The following is a 12,464-nucleotide window of genomic DNA, read 5'->3' as shown; positions in this document are numbered from 1 at the left end:
ATTTAACTGTGCGTTCTGGTGAGTGTGCATTTCTTCTGCACTATATCGCACAGCATCTTGTCACCTGGAGGATAGGAATAGATGAGAGCACCTGAAGTCACCTTGATATCACCATATGAACTGCTTGTTTATATTCATTTATTCATATACCTATAGTACCTCTTGTCCAGCGCTGCATCATTTGATTTATATTATTGTCTTATTAGGTTTATGGTTACCTGGTGTACAGCTGCTACATTACATTTGTAGGTGCGCTCGTATACATTATTTCCACACTTTGAATGACAATTGCGAGATCATGCAACACTGTACCCATATGAAATTTTTATCTTTTTTGTGACAGATAGAGCTTTATTTTGGTGGTATTTAATCACCTCTGGGCTTTTTATTTTTTCTTAAACCAAAAACCACTGAAAATTTAAAAAAAAAACAAAAACGTTTTTTCTTAGTTTTTATTATAAAATTTTGTAAATAAGTGATTTTTCTCCTTCACTGATGTGCGCTAATGAGGCTGCACTAATGGACACTGATAGGTGGCACTGATGGGCATTACTGATGGGCACTAAAAGGCAGCACTCATATATGGCACTGATAGCTGGCACTGATAGGCGGCACTAACTGGCCCTGTTAGGCAGCACCGATAGGCAGCACTGATGCACACTGATAGGCGGCACTGACTGGCATTGATAGGTGGCACTGATAGGCAGCTCAGATGGGCACTGATATGTGGCACTGATGGACACTGGAAGGTGGCATGGATGAGCACTGACAGGTGGCACAGCTGGGGCTACACAGATCAGGGCACACTGATCATCAGTGCTCTGATGATCTGCGTACATGTCCCCTCCGAGGATTGCCAATTACCGGCTCTCCTCTCCTCACGTGCTGTCAGTGATCGCCGCGCTGCACGCTCCCGGAGTCGCGCATGTGCGGTTAGAATGGGAGGACGTCATTTGACGTCCTCCCAGAACGACAGAACCGCTTTGCGTCCGTCATTTTACTATATGGCGGGCGGGAGGCGGTTAAACATGCAAAAAATACAAAACCGGCTCCGGCAGCGAAAGGGATAAAAAATAAGTCCGACACTCCCCTTTCCTGAGGAGCACCCAATCAGTGCTCATTACACTGCAAGGTCTCTCTCCTTCCTGCTAGTTCCCAGGTGCTGTGCTGGAAACAGGCAGGGAGGGGAGGAGATATACAGCGTAATATTAAAAAAATTAAATGTTTAAGTCGCCATAAAGCCCCAGACCTTCCTAAAAGCACTTCAGATTTAAATACTGTTTTGGTTGAAAACATTTTTTTCAATCTGGACAAGTAGATTGTCATGCGGGACAGGTATATTGGGACCCAGATTTAGTCCCTGAACAAGTAGTTTTTAAAAGATTTCCACACCCCTGAAACCTGTGTGCGCACATCAACCACGGTGGAGCCTTGCAGACCATGCATTACTGCACATACAGTGAGTACAGAATACAGAAGTATTTGAACACCCTGCATTTTGCAAGTTCTCCGACTTAGAAATCATGGAGGGGTCTGAAATTCACATTGTAGGTGCATTCCCACTCTGAGAGACAGAATTTAAAAAAAAATTCAGGAAATCACATTGTATGATTTTTAAAGAATGTATTTGTCTTGCACTGCTGAACATAAGTATTTGAACACCTAAGAAACAGCAAGAATTCTGGCTCTCAAAGACCTGTTACTGTGCCTTTCAAACGTCCACCTCTACTCCACTCAATCTAACTTAGTAGCACCTGTCTAATTCATCACAAAGGTGTTCTATCGGGTTGAGATCAGGATGTGAGACTATGAGTGCAGGCCAGTCAAGTTCCTTCACCCAAAATTTGCTTATCCATGTCTTTATGGATTGATCCCACAAAGCTGGGAGCATGAAACTGTCCAAAATGTCTTGGTATGCTGACACCTTCAGGAGTTCCCTTCACTGAGACTAAAGGGTCAAGCCCAAACCCTGAAAAACAACTCCACACCATAATCCCCCTCCAGCAAACTTTACACATGGCACAACGCAGTCAGGCAAGTACCGTTTTCCTGGCAACCGCCAAACCCAGACACGTCCACCAGATTTCCAGAAAGAGAAGCGTGACTCTTCACTCCAGAGAACACGTCTCCACTGCTCTAGAAACCAGTGGCGGCATGCTTTACACCACTGCATCCGATGCTTTGCCTTGCACTTGGTGATGTAAGGCTTGGATGCAGCTGCTTGGCCATGGAAACCCATTCCATGAAGCTCTGCGCACTGCTGTTGTGCTAATCTCAAGGCCACGCGAACTTTAGAGGTCTTTAGCTATTGATTCTGCAGATAGTTGGTGACTTCTGAACACTGTGCCCTTCAGCATGAGCAGACCCAGTTCTGTCATTTTATGTGGCCTACCACTTCGTGGCTGAGTTGCTGTTGTTTCCAGTTGCTTTCACTTTTTATAACACCACTAACAGTTGACCGTGGAAAATTTAGAAACAAAGAAATTTCACGGATGGACCTATTGCACAGGTGGCAACCTATCACGGTACCAGGCTTGAATTCACTGAGCTCCTCAAAGCAACCGATTCTTTCACAAATGTTTGTAGAAGCAGTTTGCATTGCTAGGTGCTTGATTTTATACACTTGTGGCCATGGAAGTGATTGGAACACCTAAATCTAAGGATTGGGAGGGGTGTCCTAATACTTTTGGCAATATAGTGTAGTTAAGAGGATCAATGGTGTTAGTGGGAACTTTTCCAAAAGGCAGGCATTACTTATTGCTCAAGGAACATCTAGCAACCTCTGTAGGAGCCGCAGGGTTCCATGAAACCCTCATCTATACAAAACACAATCAGTAGCCATGGCCTTTTTTTTTTTTTTTTTTTTTTTTTTTAAGAGGGACAGATAGATCGAAGAACAGCACTGTATATGTAAAACCATAAAGTTTACTGATACATCAATATAAAATGGAAGAGAAAAAAAAATTACATTAAAATTGGTCTATTTTGGGGTACACACAAATGTACTGAAACCAGTGTAATCCTCATGTAAACTTGAAGTGTTTCAAATGATCTTCCTCAGGAGTACATGTGAATAGTATCAGCATGATGGAACCCACAATTTTAAAAACACAAAGGCACAAGAAAAGATGGAATCTGCGTGGTGTGATACATCCTTTTCTCATAGGAGGAGATTTTTTATGTATAACTGTGGTCAAACAAGTCTCAAACCATCTGGGTACATCTAAAACGTTGTGTAGGGGCACCCTTAACTGACCAAAATCCTGTATTTATAAGGTCAGTGTTATCAAAAAGTGTTATCACAAGAGTCCGTGATGGACCAAATAAGACAAAAACAAACCACTAATAAGAGTCTCAAGACTTCTCCATACAAGTTCAATCAAGGAAGTGCATGCTGCTGGACTCTGCAGGAAACATACCAGATATGATAATCTAAGCACTTCCTTGACTGAACTTGTATGGATAAGCCTTGAGTCTCCTTTTAGGGATTTGGGAGCCGAATGATATCTTACTTGGTATATCAAGGACTCTTATGATCACACTTTTTGATGATGCTAACATTATAAATACATGATTTTGGACAATTAAGGGTGCCCCTATACAACTTTTTAGATTTTCCAAGATGATTTCAGACTTGTTTGAACACAGTGTCACCCCATGTTACACTTAAAAATTCTCCTGTGTAAAAAGGATGTGTCACACCATGTGGATTCCAGCTTATCTTGTACCCTTGTGTTTAATTGTGGGTTCCATTATGCTGACATTATTCACATGTGCTCCTTGGGGAGATCATTCTAAACGCTTCAGATTTACATGTAGATCACACTGCATTCAAAACATTTGTGTTAACCCCAAAACAGACATATTTTAATGTTGTGATTTTTCATTTTCCATTTTATTTTGATGTAACAATAAACATTATGGTTTTACATACAAAGTGCTGTTCTTTGACCTATATGTCCCGCTAAAAAAGTCCATGGCTACAGATTGTTTTGTATAGATTATCTGAAGGTAATCTGGCAAAGTGTATGCCCAAATACGTTAACAAGCAAACTCTGGCCAAGGGAAGAGATACTAGTTCTACCATGGGTGAAAAAGTATCAATGCAAAGCATTTGGGACTTGTTCCAATCAATTTTTAGACTGGAGTATTCCTGGAATTGCTTGAAAGTTTGCAAAGTGGCCTGTATCTAGGGACTATGATCCTCCCAATAAAGGGGCATATCATCAGCATACATTCCATTAGTCTCAACAGAGAAACAGACCCATTTGTAGTCCCCATATGGAGAAGTTAGATCTGATGGATATTGCAAATGGTTTGCAGCCAAAGCATATAGAAGGTGGAATAATGGACATCCCTGGCGTGTCCCCCTGAAAAGAGGAAATGGTTCAGAGATTCAGCCATTTGCTGATACGCTGGCTAACGAAGCCTGATGTCAGTTTTTATTTTCTATATCATCTGGCATACATGCCAAAATAGATTCTATGAAAGCAACTTGACAGGATATGGTTGTAAAGCTGTTCCAAGACAAGTAATGAAGATGTTAGGTTACCAATCCATTTCTACACACTGCTGACAGTCACACACACTTATACTTGTATGTATCAGTTGGGCATCTGTAGTAATACATTGTGAAATCTTTGGTAACAAAAATATAGATGACTGCAAATGCACCTTTACCCAACACGTTTCTGGCAACTATGGTTTTACAGTATGTATGAATAATACTTTGATTGTGCAGAAGGAAGTGAACTCAGAGGTGGATGTACCTTCAAGAAGTTTTTAACACGTTCAGGATTGTAGCAATTGCTTTCTCTACATATCCGCTCAACCTCCTTGATTTGTCCAGTCTTGCAGGCAGCCTGGATGTACTTGAAGTGCACATCAGGATCTTGACTGAAATTGACAATAGATCCCAGAAAGTAGAAAAGCCCTAAAAAGAAAATGGACATTTGCAAGTATCTCCACAATTGGCACTTATGGACAGTAATATATGAAGTTTCAAACTAATGTCAGTTGTCACTCAGCAATCAAACAGCATTTTATCTAATAAAGAAACAAATAATGTATTTAAGGACATCTTTTTAAAGTGAATGTAAACCTCAGACATGAAATATGAACATAGCATATCCCTCTATAGTGTATCTCAATCCAGGGCACTGTCATTTCTCTGTGCTGCCCCCTTTCTCTGCTATCAGCATAAGTCACTTTTTGGCAGGTTATTCTGACACCAAGAGAAAAGAGGTGACAGGGGAAGGAACTTCAGCACACAGGCTGTGATTGACAGCCTCATCTCTGTCCTGTGTGCTGGGTGAAAAGGGGTGTGTCCCTTCCCTCCAATCAGCTCTCCTCATTGAGCTCTGCAGAATTAACTTCAGCTCCCCACCCATTGCTTTCTAGAAGCTCAGACAGTCTGTATAAATTCCAAACTTTGAACATCTGTAGTGAAGAGAAGACAGCAGACAGGTACAACTTACGTAGGAAGATTTGTTTCATCTCTCTTATCACCTGAAGCTAGCCACTTTCGCTGGGTATATGTAAGGGTTTACAACCACATTAATATTTATCAAACTAACTTTGCTCTAAAGCAAAAGGAGTTGAACACTTATTATAAGCAGGTTCATCGCCAAAAGGAGTTCAACAAAATATGTCCTCAAATATAGAGCAATGCAAATTCAGAATAATAGTTTCACTACTAGTTATATCCTAATGCTGTAGGGACAACTACTTTTTAAAGGCAGAAGAATGGTTGTTTGTCATATCATTAAAGAGGTTTCTAGCATATATTTGAACATATATAAACCCCCAGAAATGCAAATGTGTTGCAGGCTGGCAGTCCTTAAGACATTTTTTTTCCACTTCTGTTATCCTGCAAATAAAACATGCCCTGTTTCTTCATGTTTATGGCTTTTTTCTCCACTGTATCTATGGAGGCAGCCCTGGTTGTCACACAGGCTGGACTTCAAGCGTGTCTGCCTTTGGTAATCTTACGGATTGAATCGATGGGACTAATAGTTTATACAATAAAGATAAGGTTGTTTGTGGGGCTACACAATGACTACCTTGCAGCACTGGAGTCCATGATTCAAATCCTGGCCAGAACATCTGTATGGTGTCACTTGGCTCGCTCTCTCTATCTATCTATCTATCTGAATGAGCACTGAAGGATAACTGATGCCTCATGCTGCTTCTCCCTCTCGAGCCTGAGCTCTGCTGCGCAGGGACAGCAAGAAGTTGATTCCAGATAAAATTCAGATACTTAAACTGCTTGCTTTTCAAAAGACATTTAATGATTTATTGACTACAGACATGCTTTAATTAGTGTCTTTAATAACTTTCTAGAAGTCAGCTTTAAGATGGCTATTAAATAGTTTTACACAAGTTACTTCCTTGACAATCTCTCATTATTCAGGAAGGAATTAAAAACACACAAGCAATACAAAGCAACAAGGGTAACCATAGTCAGAGTGAATATAATGCCCCTGTGTGATTCATATTAACCACATGCCGCCCAGCCACTGTATAAATACGGCGGCAGGGCGGCACGGCTGGGCAAAAGCACGTTTTAAAACGTGTGTTTTGTAAACAGGTAGGGGGCATGCACGAGGCGCGCCGCCGCCCTACCTGTCCCGCCGATCACAGCCGCGGATGTCAGTCGCCGGGTCACAGCCGGTCGTTACCGGCTATGTCCCAGCGATCGGCGGCAATCGCTGACAGAGAGCACAGCTGCAGTAGCTGTGCTTTCTGTCAGTTCCCTGACAGCTCCAGAACACGCTGATTGGGACAGAAGAGTTTCTCTCTTCCGATCAGCGGTGTTCCCTGCAGTACACACCCCCGTCCCCTAGTAAAACACTCCTCTCACACAGTTAACCCTTTCCCTGAAATATAAACTTAACCCCTTCCTCCCCAGTGCCATTAGTACAGTGTTGGTGGTTTTTTTTTTTGCACTGATCACTGTATTGGTGTCACTGGGGTTGTCAGTGACCCCAAGTCAGTACCCCCCAATGTCAGAATGTCCGCCACAGTCCTGCCATAAGTCGCTGATTGCTGCCATAAGTCACTGATCGCCGCCATAAGTCACTGATCGCCGCCATAAGTCACTGATCGCCGCCATTATTAGTATAAAAAAAAAAAACTAAAAATCCCAGTATCTTTCCCGCCATTTGTAAACGCTATAACTTTCACGTAAACCAACTAATTTACACGTATTGGGTTTTTTTTTTAGCAAAGATATGTCGCAGAATGCATTTTGGCAGAAATTTATGACTAAATTTGATTTTTAAATTTTTTTTTACTGGACAAGTTTTATAGCAAAAAGTCCAAAATATTGTTTTTCTTCCTCAAAATTGTCAGCCTTTTTTTTATAGCGCAAAAAATAAAAACTGCACAGGCAATCAAATACCACCGAAAGAAAGCTCAATTTGTGGGGGAAAAAAAAAGGATGTAAATTTCATTTATGTACCGTATTGCATGACTGCGCAATTGTCCGTTAAACTAGCGCAGCGCTGTATAGCAAAAAAATTGCTTAAATTGCAGTATCTATACCATAGTTTGTAGACGCTATAACTTTCACACAAAGCAATCAATATACACTTATTGGGATTTTTTTTTTTACCACAAACATGTAGCAGAATACATTTTGGCCTAAATTTATAACCAACTTTGAGTTTACTATATATTTTTTATAGCTGAAAGTAAAAAATATTGTTTTTCTTCAAAATGTTTGGCCTTTTTTTGTTTATAGCATGAAAAATAAAAAGCGCACAGGTGATCAAATACCACCGAAAGAAAGCTCTATTTGTGTGAAAAAAAAAGGACGTAAATTTCGTTTAGGTGCAGCATTGCATGACCGTGCAATTATCAGTTGAATTAGTGCAGCGCCGAGTAGCAAAAAGAGGCCTGGTCATTAAGGGGGGTAAATGCTCTGGAGGTCAAGTGGTTAAACCTAAAATAACCACTGGAACAAATTGATGATTACCTCCTAGTAAAGCATTACTTCACAGTAAGGGCAAAACAAAAAGAACAATGCAAATATGCTGAGAGAAATACAAAGGCTGCAACTGCTCACCTGCATTTCTAAAAATGTAGATTGAGTTGCTTTCATGCCCATCTATTGGAACTGACAGCAGAGAGTTGGTAATGCTATCCACTCTCCTTATACTTAAGCTAGGTTACTCAGCACTACAAGCTTTACCTCACGGACCACATTTTATGGCTCATTCATAAAATGCAGACTGCAGTGCAGTACCTGCAGAGCTCTATGGAGTTCTCTTTGTTTAACAGAGACTCCTGAGGCCAACAGAGTGCAATGCACATGTATAAACTACACTGCACTTTATAAATGTATGTTGGGGGGGGTTTGGGAGCTTTTTTTTACCCCACTTGCTGTCTGGGACAAATTTTTCACACAAATGTTAAATCAGCATTTTTGCTAGAAAATGACTCAATAAAATGGTAGCTGTTGCAATTTTTTATGCTGTATGATATCTGCAAAGCCATTTATTAATCGCAAATTGTCAGGAAAGAATACACTAAAATAAATTTAGTGCACACAAACATACCATACACCAAATATAATAAGATGATGTTGTGTTGAGTAAATGGATACTAAACACGTTAAGAATTAAAATTTTGTGTGCACTGTTGTGCGTGTGAAATGGTACCAAACTAGAATACCTAAAAATATTTTAGGTGATGTTTTAAAGCCTTTACAAGTGAATAGTGTAGAGTTTTCATAAATGATGGCCCTAGAATTATCTCTCTCACTTCAATGTCTGCAGGTAACCTTGTGTGGTGCATTCCATGTTGACATATACAAATTTTTTCATTTGACTTTATTGCTATCATAAGGGGGGCAACAAGCACCCTATGTGATAGCTTTGGGCAGCTGACAGGTACTCTTTATGGAAACATCAGAGGAAGTTTAGACCCTCAAGTGTTTCCTCTTCCCTCCAACGCAGCTAATCAAGCACTTATCATGCTTGATTAGCTGCTTCCCTGGAAGTGACAAAATCATCACTGACATTTTCAGACAGTTGGGAGTAGCAGCTGTTCTACATCTCTAAGGCTAGGTTTTTCATGAACTTCCACACATCGAAGCATACAGAGGTAGTTTACCTTCACAGGCTTAGGGTTCTCTACTTGTCTCTATTTACAGACAATATAATCTCCTTTAGATCTACCAATAACTATATAGTGCAGGGGCTACCTTGACAGGATACAGATTGATTGGATAGTTGAGGTAGGTTCTCATATTACATTGATATGGTAAAACTAAAGCTAATTGTACAGAGATTTTATGATCAGATTATAATGTGTAGCTTTAGGTTTGTATGCATTTTTAGACATGGTACAGAGTCAGAACCTGGTGGGGCTTTATGCCTCTAATACAACTATAACAGTATATGATCATATGAACATACCTTCATAACTCTTGAAGGATTCAAAGAGTTCAACCAAAGTCTGGGTGCCCAGCTGTTCATGGTACTTAGATGCCACCTGGACACAGAGCTGAAGGTTCTGTCGGATATTGGCTGACAGCATAGCTCGCAAACACTCTACGGAGTCCTCCACTGACAACGAGCCAAAGAAGTTCACTAACCACTAATTTTAAAAAAAGAAAAAAGAAATTCCTGGTAAAAGACACAAGAAATATACTAACTCCTGGTGACTGTGTTAACCTAGGTAGAGGTATTTTAAACAATAGCTGGCAGCTGAATATGTTGAATATGAACTATGTCTAAACAAGATAGCTTAACATCCACACTCTTCTTGTCCTACCTAGCATCCTTCACTCAGGGGCAACACAAATTCACTAGTTCCCTGAGAATCCTTAGTTGAGGCTATCTGCTACTTCTCAAAGGCATAACATTATTATCAAATTCAGTAGGACGACGCAACAATCCTCCTCAGTTTCAAAATATGTGATTAAATACATCAGTATAAGAGCAGCATTACACAGGTTTACTGAAACAACCCACAGACAGTGATCAGTAAATATGTCACGCGATTGTGACAAAACATGCAACCTCTCATGTTAATGTTATCTCAGGGGAACAAGGGCGATTGTCAAAACCCATTTCAGATGATCAACTCCCTTCTCTGTTCACATCCATTCCAAGATCAGTTTATCAGAGTGAGCCTGCAGTGAGGACATGTCTTATATTCCTGTTGAATCATTATAACCATCTTATAACAGCTCACCTCTGGGTTTAGAAGGTGCGTGTGTACCACAGCTCGCTTGATATCATACAAGTCAGTGTAATGCTCCAAAGCTCTCTGTAGCAATCCAGCCTTCTCACACAGCTGGGCAATGTGTGCCCTATCATAATGTGTGAACATCTGATTCCCAAGGATAGCATCTGCAACCTTAGAATGATAAACAGAAAAAAAAATAAAATAAAAAATCAACCTCAACAGCAGAATTAACCTATAAAACACTTTGGGAAAGACATTATACATTAATTTAAAATTTAAACCATATCAGTTTTTTTTTTTTTTTTACTGCTTCCAAACTCCCCTCCATGTTATCCTATGTGTCTATGAGCACATAGACTTTTAGAAGCTTTTAGTGGCAGGGGCGTTTACCAGCAGGAAAACCAACCCAGGGCCAGTGCGTCGAGGAGCAGTAGTGTTTTGGCAAAAAAAAAATGCCTGACACGTGTAAACGCACCTAAACGCGAATTAACGCTAGGCACGTTTAGCGCTTGAGTGTTAATTCATTTCAATGGCTAGAGTAAATTATTATTCTGGCCAATTAAATTATTATTGCCTAAGTGCTTGCAGCATATAAATGCGCCAAAATGCTTGTAAAAGCAGTAGACAACTTTTCCAAGAGTCAGGCATTTTTTCTGCCAAAACACTGCTGCCAAGAGGAGGAGCCTTTTCAAAACAGTCTGTGTGCATGAAGTCTTAGGCTTATGTATGACAAACAAATAAGAAGATCAGCAGCTGGGCAATGTGTGTCCTATCATAATAAGTGAACATTTGATAGAGACACACAAATGTTAAAAAGATCAATCAGCATGGTCATCTTCTATTATTTCACAGAATTAACTCATAAAACACTTTGGAAAAGACATTATAAATTTATTGAAAATGGAATCCATATGAGTATTAGGCTTAATGTATGATAAACAAATAAGAAGATAAGCACCTGTGGAGCATGGATCAAGTTCATCTCTAAGAGGCGAGTCTGTAGGTGACTTTCAGCTGGCCTATTGTTCTTCAGTGCATCTAGCAGAAATGAAGTACACTGCTGAATGAGACTGTTTTCCATAAACACATCAACGATCTGGAAACAAGAAAACAGCAAATTATACATGAATCTGCCTTTGGGAAATTTATAATGGGGCTCTTTGTTTGCTTGGTGGACAATGAAAAGGTTGGAGTGGTGCCCCTGAAATAGACTGCTGCTGAGCAAAGTGTTGAGGGGCACAACAAATCTAGGCATTTTTAAGGAACAAAGACTGGTAGCATTCGCCTAGAGCGATACAGGCTGACTCATGACATGACAGGGGTATACTGCATCAGTAAAGACAGAGATACTGTTCTTTAGAAGTCTCAGCAGTCAGGTGAGTTGCCCTCTTCATCTTCAAGAAGAATCGAAGCCACCAAAAAAAAAAAATAGAGATGAACTCCGGAGGAGTTACTTGTGGCTCTATAACCTGAAGCCTCTAAAAAGGGCAGATAGCCTTTCCATAAAAGCTGATATAGAGGCTGAGAATTCATCTTCCTCTGCTTCTCTGACTTCTACCCCTACCCCAAGCTGTTAGTGGTGTGTGAGCTCGCAAGGGCCACTGCTATTTTCTCCCTGCACCTCTGATCCACCGCTGAGGTGAAAGAAAGACCACCCCAAAGGGTTACTCACTACATTTGCTGTGGAGCAGGAGGAGGAAATGCTTTTATGAGAAGCAACTATAGGCAGAGGGAACTCAAAAACATCCAAGGATTGCTATGCAATAGCCAGGAGAGGGCAGGGAGTGGAGTACTTTTCTGTGGCAGGGATGCGAGTCAAAACACAAAAAATGTCATGCCTCAGTGCAGCTAATCTTGGTGCATTCAAGGCTGTGCATGTACAGAAGGTGTCCGCAGACCCACACAGCAGCGACCAGGCAGAAAACATGGTGCCAAAAGGAAAGTGGCCATATCCTACAAAAGTCTGTAACCCGAAAATGGCGCAGCCTGGTACCGTGTTGCTTACATCAAGAGACAGAGCCATAACTTATCAGTGTCTTGTGGTCTCTGCAGTTAGAAGGGTAGGGACAAGTCCCCTCTACCTTTTTGCCTTCCCAGTAGACATACCGTCAAGGTGGTCCTCAAGGACAGGATCACCACATGTGGAAGTGTCACGGTCCTGGACCTGTATAACACCCTTCGGTTTCTTCCAGGAGGACTCTGGATATGGTCCCCCAAGATGCACCTGATAAGTCAACTGATTCACAAAGCTGATAGATAAAAGCCAC

General features: G+C 40.8%; 1 protein-coding gene across 3 annotated transcripts in view; it reads right to left on the bottom strand.

The window, feature by feature from the left end:
• CLTCL1 (clathrin heavy chain like 1) overlaps positions 1–12,464 on the bottom strand; it is a 189,447-nt gene that overhangs the window by 40,359 nt on the left and 136,624 nt on the right. For all 3 annotated transcript variants that reach the window (XR_016306292.1, XM_089653178.1, XM_089653177.1), the window contains exons 11-14: positions 11,156–11,293; positions 10,204–10,368; positions 9,423–9,603; positions 4,770–4,933 (exon numbers count right to left, since the gene is read on the bottom strand). Coding sequence is in view for 2 of the 3 variants with exons in the window: in XM_089653178.1 (XP_089509304.1) it covers positions 4,770–4,933; positions 9,423–9,603; positions 10,204–10,368; positions 11,156–11,293 (648 nt within the window). In the remaining variant the exon portion in view is untranslated. The remainder of the gene's footprint in view (positions 1–4,769; positions 4,934–9,422; positions 9,604–10,203; positions 10,369–11,155; positions 11,294–12,464) is intronic.

This window comes from Staurois parvus, unplaced genomic scaffold, assembly GCF_062004578.1.
Source record: "Staurois parvus isolate SC_StPar_1 unplaced genomic scaffold, SC_StPar_1.0 ptg000704l, whole genome shotgun sequence".
NCBI classification, from domain to species: domain Eukaryota; kingdom Metazoa; phylum Chordata; class Amphibia; order Anura; family Ranidae; genus Staurois; species Staurois parvus.
This window is presented reverse-complemented; position numbering and strand designations above follow the sequence as displayed.